Source organism: Scatophagus argus, chromosome 8 (assembly GCF_020382885.2).
Source record: "Scatophagus argus isolate fScaArg1 chromosome 8, fScaArg1.pri, whole genome shotgun sequence".
Lineage (NCBI taxonomy): Eukaryota > Metazoa > Chordata > Actinopteri > Scatophagidae > Scatophagus > Scatophagus argus.
Genome location: NC_058500.1, coordinates 23082225 through 23109311, shown reverse-complemented (window position 1 = coordinate 23109311; position 27087 = coordinate 23082225). Strand labels below are relative to the sequence as shown.

The following is a 27087-nucleotide window of genomic DNA, read 5'->3' as shown; positions in this document are numbered from 1 at the left end:
TGGCTACAGCGTGTCAGTTATGTCTCATAATGGACACCTACTGAGCAGTTACACTCAAACTGTCTGGTCGCTATTCTAAATGAATGGGATGGCTGCAGACTCCTCACTAGAATTAAATGACATGAGGAAGTCTGAACGCTGAGCGTAGTTCTGCAGTGCCTCATACTCACCACAAGATGGTGACTGTAACACACAACACACTGCCTCTGTAAACTATCATATCAACAGTCATCTCACATCCACTGTATAATGGGAATGATTGCTGCAGGTATTAGTCAAATGCTCAGGCATTACCAGGGAAACAAAAAAGTCACAAATTTTAGATTTTGAGTGTAAATATAAAACGCTATCTTCACAAGTCCAGACGTCTTGCTTTAACTCTTTTGAGTAAATATGACCTGGATGACTGAGAACCTCCACAGATATAACGGTCTTATTATTATGTTTTATTCCTTTGGTGAGCTTTGAAAAGCCGACTCAGTGAATTTGGTTCAACTCGCCATTTATTGCCCATATCCTGGGAAAACAGGAGCAAAAATGTCTCACAGGCAGGACTGTAATAAACTCCGCGACAAACATACACACATGGACAGCATGGAGCAAACTGGCAACAGTAGTCAATAATATATATATAAATAATAATAATGTGTACCTGGGAAAACAGGAACAAAAATGTCTCACAGGCAGGACTGTAACAAACTCCATTATTGTAGCATTTAAGCTAGCGACTTTCCTACAATTTAAACATATATAAGTAAAATGGAATGTTTACAGGCTAGTTACTATCGCATTTAAGAAATGTCAAGCCATACAAATACTATATAAATTATATAAAATATAAATCAATCCAGTAACTTGAGACATTTCACTATAATGACCAATGTCAACAGCATGGTGGTGCAAGAGGAAATGTCAGATGAGCTCCCAAAGCATCATGGCAGCATTATTTCCAGGCCTCTTACAGGCCTCGTACATTCTTTTCTTTAAAAAAAAAAAATAACTGTTTTATGCAAGGTCACAATGAGATGTTGTTTTCAGACTCACAGTTCATTAAAATGAGGTCACAGTGTTTTGCTACCTTAGACAGTGTTTCACTATCCTAAACAGTTCACCTTACATAGTTCACAGGCCCATAAACAGTTGTATCTGTTAATACAGCCGTATCTTGCCTTTCATCAGTCACAATCATGACTGTTTACCTGTCTGTCATAATGCATTGCATACTACAAATTTAGCTCATCATAACTTGTATAGAAAAAGTGTGATATTAAAACAAACACAGGCGTCAAACAAACACGTTGAGACAAGCATTTGCATGCTGGCAACTGATTAAATCAATATTTAGGAGACATGTACTGTATTACTTTGTCAATGGTCTGAAATGCAAAAGCAAGAAACCAAGAGAAAGAAACCACCCACAGAGGAGGAGAAAATGAGAAGTTGAGTTAGATGTTAGCTAATCAAAGTATTGATGCAAAACAAATACTAACCTTTGATCACAATCCCAGAAACTGGTAATAATAATAACAACAGGGGAATATAAAAGTAACGATTTCTTGAAGCACTTCCACAGACGACATCAGTGCTCGTGCTTCCTTCTTTGACCTTTGGTTGGGTTTCTGTGCACCTGTTGGAAAAGACAAACAGCTGCAGTACATGTTGCATAACGGACTCTTTGTGCTACATGGCTAACAATGTCTTACGTCTTCCAAGCTGTGCAGTTCACACCATCCTGAGAGAAGAAGCCTGACTGACAGTCCTCACACACTGTATCAGCTCTGCTGGTGCCTGGGAAAACACACAAAAGTGACATAAAGTACACACTGAGCCAACATCCATATAGATATTCAATTCAATTCAATTCAGTTTATTTATATAGCGCCAATTCACAACAAAAGTTATCTCATGACACTTTCCAATTAGAGCAGGTCTAGACCAAACTCTTTAATTAAACTGTAATACAGAGAGCCCAACATTCCCAGCTTTTTGCACATTATCGTTACTATTAGTAAGGTAGACAAATCATGACACACACACACATTTCAAGCTCTTTACATCATGCACTGAGCTTAAAGTCCACTGGCCTCATGGATGGTCGTCATAAAGATGACTTCTAACATTTGAAGTGTTGCCCCCTTTCAGGGTTTCCTTTAGCGTGCATATAAAGAATAAAACCACACTTCAGATCTTACATACAACTCTGAAGGTGTTCACAAAGAAATGAACTCAAATTTTCCTGGGTCTAAAATGCATACAGAGTCAGAGCCTACACACAAGTGAGCTGGGTGACATGAATGATGGGAAAAGGCAAAATTCAAGGAAGGGCACGATCACACATGGACCAACTGAGGGTGGAACAATCAGGGTGGAAGTTTTGTCTTGGGGGTTGGAGCTACAATATCAGCACTGGATACAGTACAGAAAGAATACTGTAGGAAAACTGGACTGCAGGAAACACTGCTGCTCAATAGAGATGAGCTGTAGAAATGGAATAAACACTGCACTGTCCTAATCCTAACTACACATATAAAGCCAGCTGTATTTCCTACCTCTAATCATGAGGTCATTTCCAGCAGTGTGACATTTGCATCAGACTAATAATTTACAGAACAAAACAGTTCATACCAGACAGCAACATATTCCATTTATTTTACTGCCAATTTTAAAAGTTTGGAATATTAAAAGTAAAGAACTGTTTGTTTCTCATGTTTTCATGTCTTCTCCATTGGCTTACAGCTCTTGATGGTTCACAATATGGGGAATACAAGGACTGCTTGTGTTTATTTTTTCATTTTACTAATTTGTTACTAATTAATCTAAAGCAGTCCATCAATGTGCATGTAAACTTCCTGTCTGGCTCCAGTTTTTCTCACCTGCTTCTTTAATCCTTTGACCAGGGACACAGTGTGTATGTTTCTCTGCCAGACTACATCCTGTGTCTTCTGTCAAGCTTTTACAGAAATACCCACTTAAAACATCACACACTGTGTCATGTATTGCTGTGCACTCCTGTTTGACATAGAGGCCACGACCTAAAAGGAAACACAAATATATTTATTATATTGCTGCTGAACATAATGATACACTTCATTCCATCTTAAATAATACTGTAGTAATGAGAGGACATGTGACCTACAACCAGCAAAGACTGGATTAAACCCAACCCTCGCTGTTGTAGCTGAAGCTCTGATTGGCCAAACTCTTCATAGACACATACCAGCTGGCCACAGCTCCTCCTACACAATAAATGATTGTAATTTTACAGTTTAGCAAATGGATCGACAATAGTTACATTTAAATACATCTATAATTTTGCAGTTTGATTATGAAGTTCAATTATGATTTCACTGTTAAATTAAAATCATTAGTAACCGATTATAATTAATCTCTTAAAATGTATAAAATTCCTGAGGGGAGCACAGGGCTCCATACAAAGTACGTCTGCCAAAATGCAACCGAAATCTTCTTAAATTATTAAGGGTCACTCTTGTACTTATTCATCAAATGAAATTCATTTGTAGGGCTGCAGTTTAGAATTATTTTCATTATCCCTAATCTGCTGATTTTTAAGAATTTCCCTTCAGGGATAAATAAAGGACTTCTGATTCTGATTCTGATTAAGTCCTTGAATTAACCGACTAATTGTTCAATATATATAATTTCAAAGTTTCAGTTTGGCTGTGACATAAGCGGCAGTCATGACGTGTGATGAGAACCTCTGGACTGTGACGTCCATGTAATGAGGGTTGTGCAGCTGTAAGATGCTACACTATTTCACTATTAATTTCCACTGTCTTAAATTATTTTTCTTTATTATCTTGTTTGCTCTCTTTTGTCTGAAAATGTTTGATCTTTACTTTAATGGGCAATTTTATTCTAATCGACCTTTCAAATTAAGAGGATTCCTGACTTAAAAACAGTGGCTGAAATTCAAAATCTTACGCAGAAGTAAGATGAACACATTAAAAACATCTGCTTTACTTCCTCACATGTACTGTATACATATTTAGTGCCACTAGCTGATTTGTGAAGGGGTTCTGGGTTTGTCTTTGGACCAGCAGTAGCAGAGGGAGGAGTGGGTTGGCACACAGTAGCTGCAGCTTTAGCTCAACATAGTTTGAACAGTTCATTATCAATTCACTATTCGGCTGACGCTGCAGTTCTGCAAATCCACTGCCTCACACAGCAGCTGCTTTGGTGATTTTCCACTCTGCTCATCTCATATCTTTACCAAAGAGCATACCAATCTACATGATGTTTTTCTTCACATTTTGTCAAATAACCAGATTCAGTCAATCAAAATTAACTCATTTTGAACATACTTTGTTGACAGGAACTGCAGGGAAGACACCTGTTCAGGCCATTGGGTTTGTTCATAAAAGTCCCATTCTCACAGCGGCTGCACCGTGGTCTCAATTTTGGTGTACAGTCTCGACGAACAAACGTACCTGTCCAACATAAAAACACAAATGAAATGAGCATCACATCATCTCATAATAATGAGAATGTCAAAGGGATAATTCAAAGCAATGGCTTTGTTTGCTGAGGAGTCCATCCTATCACAGCTTGAACAACAATGTCAGGTTGGCATTTCAATTAACTTGCATTTGGGATCATTCCATTCCAACTCACCTGGGACTCAGAACATTCCCTTGTTCATTTCATGAAAAAGAAAAATCCATGAGAAAACTTGTATGAAACTCATCTCATCTGATTTGTGATCTTTGTGATTCTTTGTCTGTGCAATAGAAGCCCCACCAACTGACTATTTTTCACTGGAATGAGTCCAATTTCAAGAATAATTTGCAACATATCTTCATATTATATATTTCATTAAAAAAAATCATATCTCCACTAGTTTTGACATTCTTCAAACCAAACAAACAAAGGAGTTACTTGTTCTTGCATGACAAAACCTGGTGGCACAGTTCAGTGATGCCAGGCTGGACGAGGAGCTAAACACCAAGCAGAAGGTGTGGTGACTGACAGGAGATGACACACAGAGACGTGTGGGCTGGAGAAGATGATCGCTCGGCTCTTATGTACTCACTTACTCCTGCAGCAGAACAGCTGTGGTGTGTGTTCAACAAGAGGTGATGGAAACAAGGTCAGAGAGCAAACACTATGTGACTTTAGGCTGTTCCAGTGTTTAAGTTTTTTGTTTGTTTGTTTGTAACAAATAAAGTGCTAAATTAATAAATGTGTGTATGCACTGGTTACATGGTCTGTGTTTTTACTAAGCCTCATGTCTTTGTTTCACAAACACAGCTTATGACGCTGAACAGCAGACCCTCTATCTGTGCTTGTGCCACAAGAGGGAGACATTTACAAACACATTTCTACTCAATGAGGAACCAATGTTCACCACCAAGAACAATTTTTGGCCTACACTCTAAAAAATGATTCAGGAGATTAGTTAATATGACTTAAAAACATGAGCTTTTTCAGCATAAAAAATACAATTCTTACATGTCCATAAGGAAAGATGTCTTAACTCAGAAATATATTGATTTTGGATAAGCATTTCTGCCTTCACTTAAGAGCAAGAGCCTGTGCCTTGCTCATGAGGCTGATCTACTCACTCAATCTCAGCTACCCGAAGGAACTGAAAAACACTTGTGTTTCAAAAGGTATTCCTTGAGCTGGATGGTCTGAAAGCAAGTCCGAAGGTAATGTCTCTGAAAAGTAAACTCCTGTACTAAAAAAATGTGAAAACTGTACACTAATTGAGCAGGAAATGTTGCATTTACATTACATGCGTTTATACATTGTGTTTGTACGTTTGTAAAGTTTTTGCTGTATACACTTCTTTTGTTGTATATACTTTTTTTCAGTACACGTTTTTCAGTATATTTAAAGTACTTAAAGTACAATTTAAGTTTACACCTGAAGTACACTTGAAGTTCAGTAAAAAATAATGTTAAGAGGATGAAAGGTGAGGAATAAGTTGATTAAAACATTTTGTAAAATGTGCCAGTTCATCACACTGTTTTCATTTCAAGTAGTACATCATACTAGAAGTATATTTTTCAAAAGGTGAATTGAGTGAATGTTGATCAGATGGTTTCTATTCTTCAAGTTGTTACTGTGCTTACCTATTATGCTCTGAAACAGGGTATTTAGGCAGGGCTTTAGCATTTACTGAATCTGCAACCATGTCCTTCACCTGATATTGCTGGTTGATTGCAATAAAAATTGTTGTTGATATAAGTTGGTTACAATAAGTACATTTTGTCAGTAAAACTGGAATTGCCATGTCTAATTTACTCTGACTTAAGTGAAATGAGTTACTAATACTCAATAAAATTAAGGTAAAGCAAGTAGTGAAAGTAAAATAAAGCAAAAACGGCTTGTGATTGGAGGGTCGCCAGCTCATTGACACTTTCTCCGGCTCTGTCAGCTGTCTTTTTGTTTTAAAGAGAGAAGCTGCAACCACCAACGACCCCGCACGTTACACTGCCAATAAAGTGATTCTTCTTAATTTTTAAGTCGGCGGGACCGAGTACCACCATTCATTCATTCATTCATTTTCTATACCTCCTATCCGTACCGGTTCAGTCAAAATATTCGTCGCTTTTGTTTCGGCTGACGTTGAAAAGTTGTACCTTCAAGACACTTCGGACAGCAATCCCCAGCCGTAGTTTCATATTCATTAGGACGACAGCACAACCCAGACATGGTGAACACGGCGATGGACCCTGTCAAAAGAAATGGTTACATCATCGTCAGCCGATCAGGCCTAGCTGAGCCGAGGAGCCTTGATTATTACGCAGTCAGCTTACCGAAAACAATCAGCATCGACGACATGATCACGTGCTATCACATCGTTTCGACTTTTTAACGCTTATTCAGTTTTCAGAGGAAAATCACTTAATAACACGAGAACGTTTCAGAACGACGTAATAGATGCAGTCTAGCAACCAACTCGTATCTGTGAAGAGTTCCCATAGTACATATAAATTGTAGTGTGCGGATTGATACTGAAATATTGACCCCTCCCATGCCTGATCTTTATGCTCTAAAATCGATTCTCAAATCAAAAACATCGATACTGTTGATACTTCGGTTATTTGAGGTAATGTATATTATTAACGGGAACATAGTGGAAGTAACTAAACTGTTGAGATCTTGTCTAAATGATACGCGGTTGGTGGGAACTACTTTTTTTCCGCCTGAGTAAGTGAGTAATTCCTAAGCGCAGGGGTGTGCTGTGACTAGTTTACTTGTCAAACTGGTCCACGCGAGAGCCGATGTGGCTGCAGGGTTTCTTGGTTCCCTTGGTTGATTGAAACAAAAACTTGCAGCCACACCGGTCCTCCTGTTACCAGTCTGACATGCCTGAAAGTGTAAAGTGACATATTTCGTCATTGGAGGGAACTCACTCCAACGAAATTCGTGCTCTGCATTTAACCAACCCAAGTGACGTGCACACAAACACAGCAAACCCGGGGCAGTGGGGGTTAGGTACCTTGCTCAAGGGTACCTCAGCAACTTAAACGCTAAACCTCGAACAATTGTAGGTTATATGTTTTGGTTTTAAATTGATGTATGTTGATGTTTAAACTAGCACTGTCACAGTTAAAGCATGTGATTAATCTGTGAACAATACAGTAAAGAAAATAATGCACGATTAGTCTAATCGCTGCACGTGACCAAGGTAGAGCCTGTGTATACAGTCTGTCACGGCACATGCAGCCTGGCGGAAGCAGAGAGCGGTGACTGAGGAGGAGGTCAAATTTGGCGTGATTTAGACTGGTGACAGCACCTGCAGGTGGTGCTGTTTAATATTCATCTTTTTTTTTCACATAACATCACATCTCTGGTATTATTTAATTCTAACTGTATTTTTTCTTCTTCTTGTTTTTCAGAAACAGAATAACTGGTTGCAAACTGGTCGTGGTGGTCTTGCTGTTTTATAATACTGAGCGACTCAAATTGAAATTGACAGTAAAATATTTAATTAAGTTAAAAAATTCCACAATAATTGCACAAGTTTGTCAATAACTACATTTTAAAATATTCATTTAACAGTTAAAGCAGATTGGAATGATTTTAAATAATAATAGATATATTTTATAGATAGAATGTTATTTTTATCCATCTTTTCGAGTATATATTTTTCTAAGTTCATCATGGCTGTTTTATCGCAGTTACTCTGTATAATTTAATGTAATCCCCTTTAAATGGTTAATTCTTTAGGAAACCTTATCTGAATAAGTCTAGGCTTTTTTTGCCATCTCTGATACACATATTATTATTCCAAGCTGAACTAGTAAGTAAATGTCCTTCAAAAACAGAATATCAAGATAAATGCATAAATGAAATTGCATGCATTACAAGCCCCCCCCCATACCCACACACACACACACACACACACCCCTGACCCCAGCCCCCCCACCCCCGTGCACTACAAACACTTTCTCCTATAAGTGCAATACACTGCAATATTAAGGACCCACAAGTGCAATATTAAGGACTACTTCCTGGACTACCTCAGACTTGCACAAACTTGCACATGCATACTTAGGCTGCTAATGTTAAAGCTTAAAATGTTAAAAATTTTCTGTTTAGCTTATATTCTATGTTTCCTTGTACTTTATATTTTTATATTTTTTATATTTTTATAGTCCATTTGCTGATCCTCGGGACCTGAGTGCTGATTTCGTACCATAAACATGTGAATGTGAGCTGGTATGACAATAAAGTTCCTGGAATCCTTGAATCCTTGTTTGAGGCTCAGTGTGATACTTGGTGGTGTCTCATCTTTTGTACAAGTTCATCAATGTTCGGGGTCAGGCTCTGAGCTGAGGAAATCCTCCACTCAGTTAGACGGCTCCTGTGGGATGTTTTGTTTAGCTTTTGTTTAGCCTCATTAAAGAGAACAGCAGGTACGTGCTTCTCGCCGGCTACCGTTGCATTGTGGGAAATGTAGTGTAGGTGCATGCAAAACAGCAGTGGGCGGCTGTCACTGTTCATTGCAATAACAAAAAAGTCTAAATGAATACTCAATCCTGATCCTTGGCTACTGCGTTTCAGTTAATGTTTCATAATGGACACCTACTGAGCAGTTACACTCAAACTGTCTGGTCGCTATTCTAAATGAATGGAATGGCTGCAGACTCCTCACTAGAATTAAATGACATGAAAAAGTCTGAACATTGAGCGTAGTTCTGCAGTGCCTCATACTCACCACAAGATGGTGACTGTAACACACAACACACTGCCTCTGTAAACTATCATACCATGGTATAAGCGGGATAATGTCCTCTGAGGGGTCTGCAGTCAGGAATTAGGCCTCCAGTGGATACCTCGTCAGGCATTATAATGTACTTATGTTATCTCTCATAACCATAAATACATGGATCATACATGATGATTAAGAGAAATTACTTTTGCATGTGACTATACGTCTGGTCTTAATAAGAGGTTTTAAATTCTGACAAACACTTTGAACCATGTTAATGTACAGCTGAGGCTGATTAACCCTTTAGTATTGCAGGTATTTAGTATTGGACAAATTCACTTTTTGACCAGGCATCAGGTGAAAAATCAGGCGATTTCCAAAGTGATTATAGTTCGTCCTGAAGGAAACGTGAATGCCCGAATCAAATTTCAAAAATGTAGCAAGAAATGTTAAATAACAAATGAGAACGCTTTGCTCTCCATCAGTACCTGCAGCTAATTTTAGTGACCATTGGGCAAGGACAGAGTAAAGACCACAGAGAAAACCACAGAGCAAAATCACCAACTGAGCAATAGTGAACAATATTTCAGCCCCCTTAATCAGGCAGAGAGGATTTTTGTCACATCAGTAACATTTTTAATATGGGAGAGAAGTTCAGACATTTCAAATAGACATCAACGTTCCAGACATTATTTAGTTTACTACAGTTGTTTTGTAAGAACTGAACTGAGAAATAGAACTTCAAGATGAAAAAGATGAATTTTGGGGCCCTCAGCTGATCAGTAGTAAAAACAGTCCTGCTGTATGAAGTTGCTGTGTGAGACAGATCAGTCAGTCTGGGATCAGTAGCAGGTTTCCAGTCCTGATTTGAATGTTGTTAGTGTGGCAGCCGTTTTGTTCACATTTAAATTACAGGTTGTGATTTAGAATGTAAACATGCAGAAAAAAAATGAAAAGAATATCTCCCAGAGCAGACACTGATACAGAGGACACCTGTTCATCAGAAACTAGCTGCTACTTTGAACAACAGCGTTTCTTTCAAATGTTACCGCTCAGGTGAGAGATACCACCAGAGAGAAGAAGAAGAAAGTTCTCCACAAAGATTATGAGGAACTGCAAGTGGCTCACATTATCAGCCACGAGAAGTTCACAGCTGAGCTCCAGGCAGAGAAGGAGAAGAACCAGTCTCTCCAAGCAAAACTGGACACAATCTATGCTAAATACCAGGAGATCAACAAAAAGGTTCAAGCTGAGACCAGACAGCAAGCTGACACCCTTCAGCTTCAGCTTGACAAAGAGATCAAGTCTCACGCAGACACAGTGTTGGAGGGCTGGAGTACCATTAACAAGCTGAAGGCTGAGAAGGAAGCCCTCTGTGAAAAGATGGCAGAAGAGAGCAACAACCTGCAGCAGAAGGAGAGACTTTTTGAGAGAGAACTGGAGGAGCTGATAACTAAATCTCACTCAACCATGAGCTGTCCACTGAGCTCGAGGCTGAGAGAGAAGACGGTCGACCTCCAAGCGTGAGGAGAAGAGCGAGGATGAACTCCTCCCTGCACCTGCTGTGGAGCTGCTGAAGGAGGCTGAAGGCTCCAAGGAGACTCCCCAACCAAAGACACCTACCATCTGGACAAGAACACGTCACTTTCTCGGCTTGAGGAAACCCCAGAAGTGGAAGGACAATAACTAGGACCACCACATATGCCATCATCCACCAATATGAAATTCGGTGGACTAGTTTCACTAAAAAACAAAAAGACAAAGAAAGAAAATGAAATTTCTGCATGTATAGTTTTGTAGTATTCAGTAGGTAGTAAAGTAGTAGTAGTACAGTAAAATTCGTAAAGAATCTGTAGTACAACATAGGATCTTGTCTGTCTCAAGGTGGGGACAGAATACGCCCCTCAAGAGGCATTTCACTTTTTGCACTTGGTCAGCAAGGTCTGTGAACACAAGATTCATTCACTAATGAAAACTAAAAGACAGAGAAGACAGATCTCACTCAGACAAGTCAGACATGTCATTAATGTTACAAGTATTTAATGACATCTCACCACTTAGTAACAGGTTTGAAATAATACCTGAAAAATGTAATAAGACTGACATAAATGTACGACTCAAGTCCTCGAGTTCCATCTTTTAACAAAATGATAATCTTTAGGGAACGTTCCCAAGGGGCTGTCTCTTTAAAACCAAATAAGTGTAATTGCTTTCAACGACTAATGTTAATACTTTTATTTTGAAATATGCCACCGGAAGTGGACAAAACGCTGCTGATAACTTGGTATTTCCGCCGACTTCCAATAACGGGACATCTCCTCAGTGCTGTCCTCCTACCTGTCCTGTGAGGACCCTGTCTGACATAGCGCACGAACTTCCGTACGAGTCTCATGTCATCGCTGGACTTGATGAAAAAAGAGTGTTTCGCATCTGGGACCCTGTCCTCGGCTTCTCTCAAAAGAAGATTCATAAAGAAGAGGAGGGTCGCTCCGAGGGCGCAGCGGGATGCGGGCGGAGACTGTCAGCTGTGCAGGTGAGACACACTAAAGTCTCTGGAATGAACTTTGTAACGTTAGGATGCTTCACACAGACACGCTTCTCATGTCAGGATCGGACAAGTGCAGGCAGCTGTGTCAGCTGGATTCGTGGAAATCCTGATAATCATTATTACTATTGTGATCATTTGCCTTTCTTTATGACAGCCTCAAGTCAAAGTCAGGATGTTGTTAACTGACAGAATACAGTTTACTACCAGGTGATGTATTTAAGATTTAAAGTGTCTTCTAAATGTATCATTTCAGACTGCATCTAGTCATTATTTTTGTTATCAGTATGCAGCAACCGCAGTTTCTGAAAAGATGATATCAGAAAAAAATTGCATTTTTGCACGATAAATAACTAATACGATTAATCAGCAGTCACATTTTCTGCTGTTTCTTTTATCAACTTGACAAATTATCACAGCCCTTGTGTTCATTCTCTTAATAATAACTTCTGTGGTCTGTGTGTCTTTCCCCTTTTATATAGCTGAAAGCAACAGTTTCTTGTTCCTGTCATATATAAAGACAACCAAAGTAAAATCGATGTGACAAGAGATGTCAGGGAGACGATACAGTGAACCTCGTGTGTAAATCAAGAATTTAAAAAGCTAATATAAATTGAATAAGTGAATAATGCTTTTACAAAAAGAAAGGTGACAATATTTTACTACAATCTTAGTCTTACTATTTCATACTATCTGCTATCTGTAAAATTTGTCTTCCAAAGTCTGTATGTTAAAGACATGTCCAGCTGTGCAGACACATAGAATCACAGATGCACTTTTGTAGCATAAACTCACTGATTTATAGTATAGAAGAAAGCAACTTAATGGCTTTATGCAGCAGTTTGCCCAGCATGAAGCTGAGAAAGCATTGTGTGTTGGATATAGACATGATTGGACGCCACTTTGTATGGAGCAGTTTGTTTGAACTTTTTCTTTAGTAATTCACCTGTTCTGTTTCTGGTTTTCCAGGTGTTCCATATTTTCCCCATCCGGCAGTAGTCGTACTGTTCGTCGCATTCTAACAGCCTGCCTCCTCTCGCTCCTGGCCCTGCTTGGCTCTGTGTCCATCGACCTCAGCTCTAATTTTGATTTGCTGCATACTACAGAAGCCGCTTACGATGAGCTGACTTCATGCAGGACGATAGCAATCCTGCAACTCGTCAATAAGCTTCAAAAGATGAGACATTTATTTGCCCAAGAAGAGGGCAATAAGACACTGGAGGCAAGTTTTTCTGAGGTTTTGTTTGGTCATCTCTGTGGCGACATGACGGATCACATTAATGGCCACGGGCTCCCTTGCAGTATTGAGTTGGTTGGATTTTGCCAGGAGATGAGGAGAAGTGTTGAAGAATTACTAAATGCTTCATTGGATACAAACGACATGAGGGAAAACGGCACTTGTGCTTACTCCTTGGCCATTGGAAGACTTCTTGACGTTTGGGGCACGGTAGAAGACACTTTAGTCAAAGTCAAACAGAATTTTAACTGGAGAGATGTACTTTCTGCAAGACTTCTGGTAACATTCATAGAACTCAACCATCAGTTGATGGACTTCCAGCACATGGCAGATTATACTGACTTTCAGTACAAATGGACTTACCTACTAAGCTGCCTTGGCTTTGCCAGGGTTATGACAGAACGACTGAATGACTGCTGGATTGAGAATGTAGACCTCAAGTTAAACTTAAGCCAGCATTTAAAACATTCTTATGTATTTGGCACAAATCTGTGGCAGATCTCTGGAGCGGGACCCGAGCTTCTGTCTGGGTCTCTCACTGGACTTCAAGCTCTGACAAACACTCAGCAGTGCTTGTTTGATCGTGCGGTACCGGCTCTGAGGTTGGCGTCCCGATCCGTGTCTTCGGGACTCAGTATGAGGGTCTGCTTACTGGCCATGGCCTGCCTCATCTACCCGGTGGTGATGTTCTCTTTCAAGCAGATGACTGAGTGGATACAGAACTATGCGCAGAGCTTGAAGGAGAAGACCGAAGACCTGAAGCACCAGAGACAGCTGGCTGAGGATCTGCTACACCAAATGCTGCCCAAGTCAGTCGCCAAGCAGCTCCGGCAGCATAAACACGTCGAGGCAGAGAGCTATGAAAAGGTTGGTGCAATAGCAGAGAGTGTATTCTTTCATTGTGTCTTAGTATAGCTCAACTAAGCATTTGCCTGGGATATTTTATAGAGTAGATTGATAAAAAAACAAAACAAAATTTCTCAGAAACAGTTCTCAAAAACAGTTTCAAAATCAATTTAAGATGAGAAACCTTTTAATACAGTTAAAGAACCATCATTCATTGTGTATCTTTCTTTTCTAGGTTTAATAATTATTCAAAAGGCAGCTTCTCACTGGGAAAGTCCCCTAACATCCAAACTGGACAACAAGCTGTATTTGATTTTGAAACTGTGTTTTCTTTTTAGATTTATTATTTTTCCTCAAAGTCAGTAATTCTAGTTGAGAAGTTGACTGGTGGAGGCTGCACTGCCATCAGCCACCATACACACCAATCACATGTGTGCATTCATGGGTACTAAATGAATCACTGAATGAATAAATAAAAACTGCATTTTTTGTATGTGCACTGCAAGGTGAATACAAAGTTATGGTATTCGTTTTTTGCTTTTGCTATTATATTCATGAACGACATGTTGTTACCAATGTGTATGTAAATACTGATCCCTCAGGACTGTGTAACCTGACACCATTAGCAGCAGAGCAGTGTTTGATAACTGATTTTGTGACAATCACCACCTTGGTGTATTCAATTGATTTGGACGCCCACGGCAAAAATGTAAATTGGTGCCTCTGATATCTTTTGTAAAATATCCTATCAGATTAATCTGACAAACTGATTAATCAGTCAACACATCACTAGAATATTTCTGAGTAGAGAGAAAGACAGCTGTGTGGAAGACAGATAAGAAAATAACCTCTCCCCTCCACACACCTCCGCATTCACTTGTAACATTTAACCAAACAAATTCAGGGCTTGTAAGGTTTGTGGTGCGCTGCTGCCTCTGCAAGATCGGCAAACATGATGAATGAATTTGTGTATTTGCTACCTTTGTTGCTATTGTCGTCATAATTACCTATAATTGCCCTGTTCCATATTCATGATGAGATAAAACAAGTTATACGGCTGAAAATTGTGTCTGGCTTATTGAAGAGGTTTGAAGCAGCTGTACCAAACGCACACTGCACGGGGTGGGGGTGTTTATGACTGAATAGGACCGTGGGCTCATTTTTAAATGATTTGGAGATCTGTAGTATCCTAGAAGGAAACTGTAAGACAGCAATGGTAACAGCATAGGAGATTAGAGGTGTTCCTGCACCTGAGCTTTACTAAATAGACTCGGGCAGACAACACTCACATCACTAGAAATCCTCTCGGGTCAGTTATTGTGGAGAGAGCTGGGGGGCAAAGGCAAAGACATACCTGAGACTGACTTATTTATTGACTCTGTCACTTATAGGGAAAATCAAATATACAGTATCAATTCTTTTGAATTTATTACTCCTACCCATTATTTTAATTGTTCATTTATTTACTGTGTAAAACATACCAAAATGGAATGGGGAGCATTGTTATTCTACCTTTAAGCCAGTAACAGAGCTGAATTAACATCCCTGTAAAATGAGGCTGAGGTAGGATGGAACACATAGGGCACTTTTCCTTACACCAACTTGTGCTTCTTCATGTCATTGGTGCCAGGATTGCATCCTGGAGGAGGAGGATGCTTCTCCAGGATGCAATCCTGGAGGATCTTCCAATCCTTTATCTTGAGGAGATGACGAGTAAGGAGGCTCCATAGGAGCTCAGAGTATTGTAACACAGGTTTATCCTACATGGAAGTAAGATCCTATGATCTGTCTGAAATCCCTTAAAGCTGAAAACATTCTTGTTTTTGCATGCTGACCAAACATGTCACCCACTGAGCATGTTTGGGATACCCTGGTCTTCATATATGTTAGTGTGTTCCAGTTCCCCCCAGTATGCTGCAACTTCACACTAAAAAGGAGTGAACTAACATTTCACAGGCCACTGCCAACCACCTGATCATCTCTTATGTGAAGGAGACGTGTCACACTGCAGACAAATGGTGGTCACCCCAGACGTTACAGCTCTGGTGGACATTTCCGTAGTCAGCATGCTAATTGCACATTTTAGAGCATATTTTAACTGTGACCAATCCAAAGCACACCTGTACAATAGTCACGCTGTTTAATCAGCATGTTGATATGCCATGTTGATATCCACCTGTCAGGTGGATGGATTAAGTTTGTCCCTAAAATCTGGGAGAAAGAAGTTTTTGTGTGCATAAAAAGCATAAAAGCATAAAAATATTTTTACTCTATTTATGAAAGAAATTGTAAAGTTTTGAAAAAACAAAAACCTTATAAAGGACTTCTGTGAACATTTAAATCAGCCAGTTTGACAGATGATACAGCTGTGCAGCACACCACCTCTAACTGATGTTGCTTAAGGCTGACACTGAAACCAAGGATTTGTCATTTGGCAACCGGGGCTCCTCATAACTCTCATCTCTCTTTCACATCCTTGCTGGAAGGAGTTAAGACAGGAAGAAGAGACTGACAGGACTGCTTTCTTAAAATCCCCTTTCTGATATCACAAGAAATTATTATTATTTTAGAGGATGTAAGTTGTGATGCTATAGAGCTTCAATGCAATATACAAAGAGTCATTTTTGTTATTTAGTCTAATCTCATTGATATTAATGGATGGACTCAATAATAGAAATAATAATAGAAAAACCTTTACATTTTATTTTAGGATTGTTGTGTTAGTTTGTGTTAGTTTTAGTTTGGTTAGGTGTCCCTAATAAAGGGCACACTGTGTGCATGTTTGCCCAGTTTTGTCCAGTTCAGCCAATCATTTTACACAATCTATTTTGTTCCAGGTGACAATTTTTTTCTCAGACATAGTGGGCTTCACCTCTATCTCTGCATCCTGTACTCCTCTGCAAGTGGTGGAGATGCTCAACAACCTCTACATGTGCTTTGACACACGCATCGACTCCTATGACGTCTACAAGGTAGCAATTTACACACTGTACACTTAATTCCTTTAACATTTTGAAAAATATGTGATATTTGCTTAATTGTCCACACTGTAACAACAAGTCCCCTGGATGCTGTGTACGGTTGTTCATCAAGAAAAAGTTCCGACATGTAAAATCCCTGATATTCTCTTGAGAGTCTTGAGAGGTATGTTTCCGAACACCGGACAGAGCCAAGGTAGCTGTTATGCTAAGCTAGGCTAACCACGTCCTGACTCCACCTCTTTACTTCACACACAGTCATATGAGTGATACCCATCTGAACATCTCAATCTCAAAAAGAACATAACATTCAATGATGCTGAATTAGTACCTTAATATTTGCACTCTCTCAGAAAGTCAAACTGATGGAAGTGGTTCAGATGTGTCTGAATGTTACACAAATGAATTGTCGGGCTGTGGACAAATTCGTAGTGTACTGCTTTTGGATACACACAGTTGGTGCATGTTTAGCTGGAGCCCCAGTCCCACTTCAGTGCAGCAGAGACCCAGCTTGTTACTGGTAAGTTTTTCGGATTGCTAATTAGTCTGATAAGCTGCAGCTGAGCCTCCCAGGTTCTCTGACGCAGAAATCAGCCGGGACTGAAATCACACGTCACCAGCCACAGTGAAGAACTGCCTTTATGCAGAACATGTTAACATAATGGCAGCCGGTTAAATGTTTTCTGCAGCCTGAAATATCCGTATTTGCAGAAGGAAAAAATGGTGGAGCTTGATGGGGGTGATATAGTGTGCAGCTTAGAAGTAATCTCTGCCTGAGAAGATGACAGCAGGAGAAAAATGTCCTCATAGCAGTCACTACAGACATCAGCAGGTTTAGAGCATGCTGGCTCACTGGTAACAAAAACACCTACACACTTCAACTGATCAGAGCAATCACTGATTTTCTTTTTTTTTGTTGCTGTTGTTGTTGTTGTTTTTGTTGCTGTTGTTTTTTAATGTTATTGCACCCAGTACTGCCCAGTCATTTGGTCAAATGCTGCCATTCAAAATCTACAGAAAACGTCCAACTGTGAGTCTTCATTGTTCTCCCTGTGCTAATGTGCGTGAGACAGATAAATGATTATCACGGTTAACATCATGCAAAGTTTCATTTGGAATGATGCACCACATTTATTTTGTGAAAAACTAGTACAAACTGTTATAATACAAGTCAGGTGAATGCTGGTCACCAGGAACTTATACTACTAAGCAAGTTGGACATCACAAGTCTTTCTTTGAGTGAGATGGCTCGATAAATCCTGCAGTCCCAGTCAGAGGTATCATGACGGTGGTTATCAGCTTTCTTTGTTAACCTTGACGTTCTGCTTTGGGTTCTGTTCCTACTAAACAGGGTGTTTGGTGCATCATTTGACATTGACATTAAACATTGTTGCTGACTTAGTACACCCTTTCATGGGAAAGGTACTCCCTGAGGACAGTGGCTTCTTTCAGCAGGATAATGTGCCCTGACATACTGGAAAAAATGGTTCAAGAATGGTTTGAGGAACACCACCAGTTTGAGGTGTTGGAAAACCAAGTCCGATCCATGGAGGCCCTATCTCGCAATTTACAGGACGTAAAGGATCTGCCACTGACAGCTTGGTGTTAGATACCTCAGCATACCTTCAGAGTTCTAGTGGAGCCCATGCGTCAACGGGTCAGGGCTGTTCTGGTGGCGAAAGAGGGACTTACTCAGATTTACCAAGTTGTTATAATGTTATGGCTGACTGCTGTATAATGCAGTCCCTCAGTTGAGAATCTATACCGCTCGCAGAGAACGATGTCAGGAAAAGAATTGAAAGAAATGAAAGGATAGCACTATTTTTAGCCATTTTTCCAAAACTCCTAATATAACCTCCTCCGATCCAGGTTAGGTGTACAGCACATTACCATGGTGATCTAACCAGATTAGAAGAGTCACTTTTGTGACACTGAAAACTCTAACCCATTAATTTCATTTAGACTAGCGAACTGACACAGTCCATCTCTCTGTCCCTCTTTCCAGCCACGTTTCAACTCCCTCAAACAAATTCTTTGTATTTAACCATTCATCCACCAGGTTCCCTTGCATTTTCCCTCCTTTTCCCATCACCTGACTGTCCCATGTGATTACACATCTGATCTTACTGACCTCATCTGCCCTGCACTTACCTGGCCTACTCTGTCCACTCACCTGTTTCCACTTTCTCTCATCGGTCCTGTAGATAACTCAACTGGACGAATCCCAGTCTGTCCTTGCCAGATTGTTAGTCTATGCTGTCATGTGGTCTCGACTTGGCTCTCTTGCCTGTGTATTTTATTCTGTTTACTTGAAACTATTTCTGCCTGACCTGCCTATTTGACATTGTTGCCTGATATTGGATTTTGGATTCCTGTGTTGTTGGATTTGTTTACCCATTTGGACTGCTCTCTCTGGTTTTGACCCATGCATCATTCCATAAGTCTTGTACACCCACTTGGCTGCTATTAAATCACTTACCTCTGTCACCTGCATTCTTGTTCCACTGCACACCAGCCCTGAAACAACCCTGAAACAGGAAAGAATGGAGATCAGAATTAAGAAGGCACTTTCTTTCTGTGAAAAGGTTAAATGTCTATTTGAATCAATAAATTCTTTTAATCATTAATGAAAACACTGCCCCATCTCCAACTACTACTTTGATTTTATATGTGCCAATATTGACAGTGCCCCATTTAAGCTGGCTGAGTTGGGGAGTACAGCAAAATGTAATACAATACAATACACTCTTTAATGCAGTGCAGTCACTGCACCTGGCTGTTGCTCATCAAGAAACAGATCCATCAAGTAACTTCCCCAAACCAACACTTCTGTTGCAGAGGTACATGGTATTAATCTCTGTGTGTATTTTTGAACTTTGGACAGAGCCAGGTTAGCTGTTTCCAGTGTTCAGGCTAAGTGGTTGGAATGAAAGCAAATGAATGCATTTCTCAAAATGCCGAACTGTTCTTTTAAAGGTGAATAAGGGTGACTTAGTTGAAACTGCATTTAACAAGGATTGAAAAATTATGTTTTTATTTTCTTTATGTGATAATTCAAACAAAATTGCAATAACTAGCTTAGGAATATCCTAATCACCCTGCAATCTCCTGTGAAATCTCAGCAAAACATCTGCATGTTTTGTTCAGTTCACTGCTCTCTTCCTGTGGTTTAGATCCGTCTCCATCTCCATTTTGTAGATTTCACCAGTGGTCCTTCTGTTTTCCTGTCTGTAGTGCATTTTTTTAAAACCAGTTTTTGTTATCTGTTTACCTGCAACTCTTATAATTCTAAAGAGAAACATTTAAGTTTGCTGAGAGAGCAAGTGAGGTCTTGTAATCTCACTGGTATTCAAAGGACTGTGCTGAAATATGGAATCCATATATATCAAATATTGTTGCAGGACAGGGCAGGCAAAGACATGCATATGATTGGTGGCGCTCTCTCCATATCTCGCAACTGTTTGATGTCGTCCCATTACAATACTTTGCTTGAATTAAAAGTGTCAAAACACAGTTGGACAGTTGGAGTTCTCGCTCCAAAGTCTTGCACTTTTCTATGTATTATGGTTATATCCAGCCATATTTCTCCAGAAACATGGCTACCCACTTACTGTGCTGCTGTTGCTCTTTATTTCTAATTCTCAACTGGAAAAAACATGAAAGCTGTTAGAAAAACATATCAAAGTCATTCCCTGAGTTGTCCATGTATCATTGTCTCAGTTTGAGACCAGTTTGTTCAAACAAAATTCAAGACTGTAACCAAACAATGACAACTATGAAACCAGGTGGAGACAATCGGGGATGCATACATGGTGGTGAGCGGTCTGCCTGAGAGGAACGGTGATAGACATGCTGATGAGATAGCCAAGATGGCGCTGGATCTGGTGGCAGCTGTCAGACAGGTCTCCATCCCACACATGCCCAACCAGAGGCTGCAGCTCCGAGCCGGCATTCACACAGGTGAGGGGAACTCGCTGTGAGACGCAGCAGGTCAGGTCTCTACCTGTACAAAATGGTCCTTCATACAGGGATCGTCAGAGGTGTTGGTCAGTACAATGACTCAGTGATACTTCAGCCAGGTGCTTTGCTGTGGGAGCCATCCAGTAGTTTTTTATTTATGTATTTATTTTGGACAGTAACTTTCAAGTTTTCTTGCCCAGTAGCAGATTAACAGCAAAAATACATAGACATATTGATGGTTCATAGAGGATGATTCTCTGTGACCCCAATGACCCCTTGACCTTTCCTCTCGCGACACCCTGAGGCCAAATATTCTACTGGGGCAGCTGTTGCTCTAACTTATCCAGAAAGCTAATAAATGGATATGTGTGATATCCACGGTCCATTTAAATTTTGCAAACTCTTTGAAGCTTAATCTTGTTTCCCTACAGAGCAAAATTTTTAAATTTGCTCACAACATAATCCATTGAACACAATGGGTCCTTTTTTAATTGCAGAAGCGGGACACACAGAGTATGGGCCACAGTGCCACATAAGGATAGCAGCTCAACAGATGGAAAGGGACATGTAGTTTCATGACCCCAGGGGACCTACAATTTGCCAGAAACTCCTACTTAATAATTCCTTGGCAGGGGAATTGGGGAATTTAATGAAAGAACTGACATGTTGGACTTATGGTAGGTTGTGACATGCCAAAGTCTCCAAATCCCAGGAGATTACAGATGTCTGTAAGTGAAGTTTACAGTAACACTGGTCTTCACTGAGTATGTGGTTCCTGGACCTTCAGCCTCCACTGTCTCCCAATGCTCTGTCCCATCCTCGGCTCCACCCGACTGCATATGAGCAAATGCACTGATATTTAACTGAGGAGGAATGTAATTACATGCTCCTGTGTGTGTGTATAACAAGCAGCGTGTACATGTGTTAGTTTGAAACTAACTTTGTTGCTCTTCGTGTCAGATTTGTCTTTTTATTTAAATTTGAATGTCCATTTGAATCCTTTTTTACCGGTCAAGCTGTCAAAGTAACACTATAGTCAGTGTGTTTTTCTCCAGCCCTGTTGCGTTGTGATATGGTGATCTCTGGTACTCTACAGGACCATGTGTTGCAGGAATAGTGGGCTACAAGATGCCAAGATACTGTCTGTTTGGAGATACTGTCAACACGGCCTCTAGAATGGAGTCCACCAGCCTGCGTATGTGTATCTAGACACACAATACACTAACACACATCAGACACATAAGCTAGATACTGCTGGATGAAAGATTTCGGTTTCATTGTGAAAAAACGGGGATTTCAGGTATTGAGATCCACGTTTAACTTAAGTTGGCCAGACCTCAGCTGTGTTTTACAGTATTTATTGTTGTTGTGTGTCAGCTCAGAAAATCCACACCAGTTCAGAAACCTACTTGGCCCTGATCAAAGACAACGCCTACGAGCTGCAGCTTCGTGGAGAGATTGAGGTTAAGGTAAATGAGCCGTGTTATGAAAACAGTTTTCTGTGTTGTAATGAGGAAATCTAACCTTGGGTTTGATGTTACATCAAGCCATTTGTTTTTAAATGACATTTTATAGGTTTATATAAAATTCAACAGCTGGCTGAAAATATACAGCTGTGCAATAAAAAGACTGAATTGTCACATCATAATGAGAAAGTAAATTCATATATGGCTTCATATTTAGAAAGTTTGCAAAATTAAAGGGTAATTTCCCCCAAATCAACATAAACATACACAGTCCAAGTACTGTCTACTCATGCACGCAACCTTTTTAGGTTTGATTTTTCCAGTGTTTAAGATATTTTCTCAATTGGTAGCAGAATTCTCAGATGATGGGGATGATTAGATGCCTCTCAGATCATAGCATACAGGTGTTACTCCTATCTCCTCTTTTGTCTTTCCTTCCCTGCCAGGGTAAAGGCAAGATGAACACGTACTGGCTGATTGGCCATAAGAACTACAGTGTGCAGAATGACAGTCTGGTTTGCCACTGGAATCCCAGCATGGCCAAAAAGAAGAAGACAGTGGCAGGCAGTGAGGTCTCTGTGGGCAATGTGAGTTCTCTGGGTCCTGTGCTGTTGCGGTTATCCTCCGTGTATTAGAACTGTGGTGTTTTCTGTGTTTTCCATAACATACTGCCAGACTGCTTTAATTGTTCTTTACTTGTACAAAAGCCAGAAATTCCCTGGTGTTTGTTTTTGGTTTCCTTTATTCTTCCTCATATTTTCCTATAGCTCATGTTGTCCATTTTTTGTGAATAATTTGGTCCTCTGAGCCTTCTTTGTTTTTTTTTAGAGAATTCCATTAACTTCGTCAATTTATGTCAACGTAATTCTGTAAATTCTCAGTTTTGTGTTCTATACTTGTGGGAATCATTCTGTGTGTTTTAATAATTGTTGTGTGTTTGTATGTGTGTTTATTATGTGTTTATATCTGTGTTTAATTAATTATTATTACTTCATGTCATATGAGTGTTAGTGTAATTGCTGTGCAGAATATCTTACAGTAACCTCACAATTCCAACAGTCCAGTCACACTATGTCAATTTTCCAGTGATGATAACGGATCCATCCACAAAATTCATGTTTCTTTGACAAAGGACAGCTCTGTTATCGAAACTGAACTTGACAACAAGGGCTTTTATTCCAGCACTGCTTATGTTGCATGCCTGGAAGACATAAATCGAGTTGGAAACAACAGGGATTGATCAGCTTTCAAGTCAGTAGATCTAATGACTGAGACATTAGTGCAAGAACTCCCCCTACAGGCTGTGCATCATATCACACATAACATCACCCACTAAATTTCACTTTCTGCTTTTGTTGAAATAATACAATAAATCAGTAAACTACATGAAAATGCATAGCATTGCACAGACAGTAAGACAAAAGTGCTTTACTTTATCCTTTGTATTAGGACCCACTACACTTTTCTGTAGGAAGCAAAATTTTAGAAAGGGTTATTTCTGAGGTGTTGAAACTTGGCAGCTGAGCATCTTAATGTCACCAAGCCATTGCCTTCATCTTCCCCTTCATATATTTCAGCTGTTACCTGCAGTATTAGCCTAAAGGAAAGTCCTGATCCATGATTTGGTTTTGTTGTTACTTTGTACTCCTCCTTACATATTTTTTCCGCTCCAGTTTGCTCACTATCTGGTGAGCTCATGTTTTCAGTGTTCTTTCTTTAACAAATTTTGTAGACTATTCATTGACTGCACTTTCAGACAATTAAAATAAATTAATAGCTAGTCTTATTATTAATAATAAGAGCTGGAATGGCTTAGCTGGCAAGCTGCCTGTAACAGTTACGATGATGAATGCTATTGTCATTGAGAAAAAAACTGATCCAAATTAATTTTTTCATTGACCAAAGACTCGACTTTGTCATTCTCTTTGAACTAACTTGCGTTCTTGCGTACTTGAAAGATTTTTGGTCTGCCACCTGCAAAATATACCTTTTGTGTTTTAAATTTAAATGGAAATGATAACAATTAATTCAAGTTGTCTATATTTATGTACATGTCATGAATTTACCTTACATTTGTATTCTCTGTGCTAGTCATCAGTGACAGTCCAAAGCTTCAGTGAGAGCACCACCACAGGGCCCCTTCCTTCCTCAGTGTTAAACCAAACCACACAGCAACCTGGGATAGACAAGCCTGGCCTGAGTGTGGCGGCTCAGGTTGAGCCCCATGGCAGCTCTGTTTTGGGGGCTGCAGGGAGAAGATGAGAGCCCTCTACCCAGCAAGCATAAGAACAGCAGCGGGCACACACCTGACCTGCTGCATGGTTCTGACCACCCCAAGTAACCAGCTCAGGACACCAGTTAACATGGGAACATCTATCAAACTAGGGGAATGACAGAGATTGGTATTAGGTTGTGTAATAACCGCTAAATAATGTGATCACTTGTCATAGCTTGATTTCAGAATGACATCATCTGATTCAATAACTTCTTTAGTAGCGCTTGTTTCCTGTGGTATGTGTGTTTTTATGTACATGTTTGGTGTCCTCTTTGTCATTGTGAAGGACTGTGTCTAAAATGTGAATTACAAATAAAGTTGACAGAGTTACTCACTTTTGTCCCTTATTTGATGAAATTGTGACTTTTGCAGGATATTGGAACTATTTTTACTAGACAGCTTCATAAGGATTTAGAATCACTGCATTTAAAATCTTCTGTTGGACTGGACAACATGGGCCAGCCTTCGCTCTCCATCTGCATTAGTGAGCCGTGGCTGCCCACGACCCTCTCACTCGTTCACTGGTTTTCCTTCCTTGGCCCATTTTTGGTAGGTCCTGACCATTACAGACTGGGAACATCCCACAAAGCTGCGGTTTTAGAGATGCTCTGACCTAGTAATCTAGCCATCACAATCTGGCCCTTGTCAAAGTCACTCGAATCCTTACAGTTGTCCATTTTTTCTGCTTCCAACACATCAACTTCTATAACAAAATGTTCACTTACTGTCTTATATGGCGGATCAGTGCTAGTGTCATTTTATGGTGTTGTTTTAATGTTTTGTTACAATCAAATTAAATGGTAAGACTCAAGCTAATGTAGTGCTGAATAGAGGCCATTATCTAAGTGGATTTGTTTGGAGATTTTATGAGCCATCTTTAACTATTTTTACCAGCTGTCTTGAAAATGTAATCAGAGTGAGTTAGGGGTTCTTGATGTGTTGCAAAATAACAAAATTTCCACAAAAGTTTTTCACCTGACAACATATTTTCTCCTAGAAAGAGCCATATGTTGTAAAAGCAATAAAGCAATAAGTAAAGCATCAACTTTCCTTGGTAATGTGCCAGAAAGTTTTCCAAATTACCTGACTTGACCCTAAATTAAGTAAATCACTAAACTGTAAATTGTCAGTCTAACCCTTCAGCAAAAGATCCTCTTTGCCAGACAAGGAAAGTGAATTCATGTCCCATCTGGCTGTTTTCTGATCCACTTGACTACATGTTGGTGAGAAAGGTAATCCCCTTTAGGTCAGCTGAAAAAATGATGGAGGCCAACAGAAAGGAAAGCTGACAGCCAATGAAGGCAAGCAAGGAAGCTCTCTAAAGGCAGGAACAAATACTTTCGGTATTTTGGAAGAATTTCAAGGACACATGCCGATCTGGAGGTTTGGGGGGAGTAATACCAAATTAGACCACCAAATGGCAGCATCAGCTAAATAAAAGACAGCATGAGGCCCACGACAGAAAGAGCCATTTTTTAAAGGTGTCATAAGGTATGTCATATGAGTAAGGAAAATTAAATTATAGTGGCTGAATCATTAAAGAGGCCAAATCATTAAAAAGGAAACACATTTATACCATTTCATTTCATTTAAAAATAGTAACATATAACATATTTTTACAAGAATGAATACAAAAATACCTCAAGACAACCCACTGTGCCCATGATATTTGGTTTAATTGATTAAAAATATATAATTACAATAAATTCAATATAAATTCAAATAAATCAAATATTTAAAGTGGTGTGCAAGCTTCACAGACAGCCATTTGACCATAACACCAAGTTGGTATTTTATTGATTTTCAATAGAAGCATACAGGCTTGTTTACACACAGCATTATGTTAACTCACATGAAATATGGGTATTAAACCCTGGATGACATTGTCAACTGCCGAAGTCCAGTAGTTTACATAATCCAGATGACTGCATCATCAGTGATGTTGACAGAAAGATAAGAACAGAAGCATTTGTGTCATTAATCTATGAACAAAAAGTAAAAATTTATACCAGTGGTCTTTTAGAGAGTCCCATTAAAGTAAAACAAAAGCTCAACCTCAATGACATTAGGGGCTGTAGTATTTACACTATATTGTATACACTGATGAGAAATGTTTTGTTCTCTCCGCCTCCCCATTCCCTTAGAGAGTCACTAGTCAGGATGATTTGCTGTTGGCTTTATTTTGTCTTTTTCACAATGAACATTTTGACACGTCATAATGCAGCTGGAATTAATAGCATTAACGGATGACCGATTCTATTTAAATTTAGCTGTATTTGATACTTAAAATGGAAAAAAAACCCAAAATAGATTGGTTCCACCTGTGCCTTTCTTGCTATGACAGGTCAAGATAATTTTTAAACAAGCGGAACGTGAAATTTCACCAAACTTCTGCCATTTTAAAAACTGGTGTGAGTTTACCTTACAAATAATCTCCTCTTTACCCTGATACCTAGGTTTCCAACAAACGGTTTTTATGTTAAATTTGTACTTGAACATACTGAAAATGAGAAGAAGCTGAAGGGTGACTGACTGCTGTTCACTGTAATTCTGCTAAAAGGTTATGGATGATGACTGATTACCACCAATGCTGCTG

The 27087-nt window shown here is 39.5% G+C and overlaps 2 protein-coding genes across 3 annotated transcripts; one reads left to right on the top strand and one right to left on the bottom strand.

The window, feature by feature from the left end:
- Positions 1-485: 485 nt before the first annotated feature.
- On the bottom strand, positions 486-6951 carry LOC124063920 (tumor necrosis factor receptor superfamily member 14-like). 2 transcript variants are annotated; one of them, XM_046398082.1, is made up of 6 exons: positions 6783-6939; positions 6606-6698; positions 4323-4448; positions 2874-3032; positions 1704-1788; positions 486-1627 (listed from the first exon to the last, which is right to left on the bottom strand). In XM_046398082.1, exons 1-6 carry the CDS (start codon positions 6805-6807, stop codon positions 1486-1488), a joined length of 630 nt encoding a protein of 209 aa, XP_046254038.1. In that variant the 5' UTR covers positions 6808-6939; the 3' UTR covers positions 486-1485. The 2 variants fall into 2 exon arrangements, with proteins under 2 accessions (XP_046254038.1, XP_046254039.1); XM_046398083.1 differs by lacking the exons at positions 486-1627; positions 1704-1788 and adding an exon at positions 1803-2148 and having other exon boundaries at positions 6783-6951.
- A 4534-nt stretch (positions 6952-11485) lies between these two features.
- LOC124063934 lies at positions 11486-24833 on the top strand. The gene is made up of 8 exons (XM_046398102.1): positions 11486-11717; positions 12699-13833; positions 16650-16784; positions 20576-20750; positions 21847-21945; positions 22128-22219; positions 22663-22803; positions 24308-24833. The coding sequence occupies exons 1-8, from the start codon at positions 11575-11577 to the stop codon at positions 24476-24478; spliced, it is 2091 nt and encodes a 696-aa protein (XP_046254058.1). The 5' UTR covers positions 11486-11574; the 3' UTR covers positions 24479-24833.
- Positions 24834-27087: the final 2254 nt, after the last annotated feature.

What these genes read in the sequence shown, in the direction of transcription:
- LOC124063920 (XM_046398082.1), bottom strand. Translation starts at nt 6,807, where the DNA reads ATGTCGTCGATGCTGATTGTTTTCG. An exon ending in GTCGATGCTGATTGTTTTCG is followed by an intron (nt 6,699 to 6,782) that starts GTAAGCTGACTG and finishes TTCTTTTGACAG; the next exon opens with GGTCCATCGCCGTGTTCACC. An exon ending in CTGCAGTTCCTGTCAACAAA is followed by an intron (nt 3,033 to 4,322) that starts GTATGTTCAAAA and finishes GTTTCCTTTTAG; the next exon opens with GTCGTGGCCTCTATGTCAAA.
- LOC124063934 (XM_046398102.1), top strand. Translation starts at nt 11,575, where the DNA reads ATGTCATCGCTGGACTTGATGAAAAAAGAGTGTTTCGCATCTGGGACC. An exon ending in GGAGACTGTCAGCTGTGCAG is followed by an intron (nt 11,718 to 12,698) that starts GTGAGACACACT and finishes CTGGTTTTCCAG; the next exon opens with GTGTTCCATATTTTCCCCAT. An exon ending in ACTCCTATGACGTCTACAAG is followed by an intron (nt 16,785 to 20,575) that starts GTAGCAATTTAC and finishes CTATGAAACCAG; the next exon opens with GTGGAGACAATCGGGGATGC.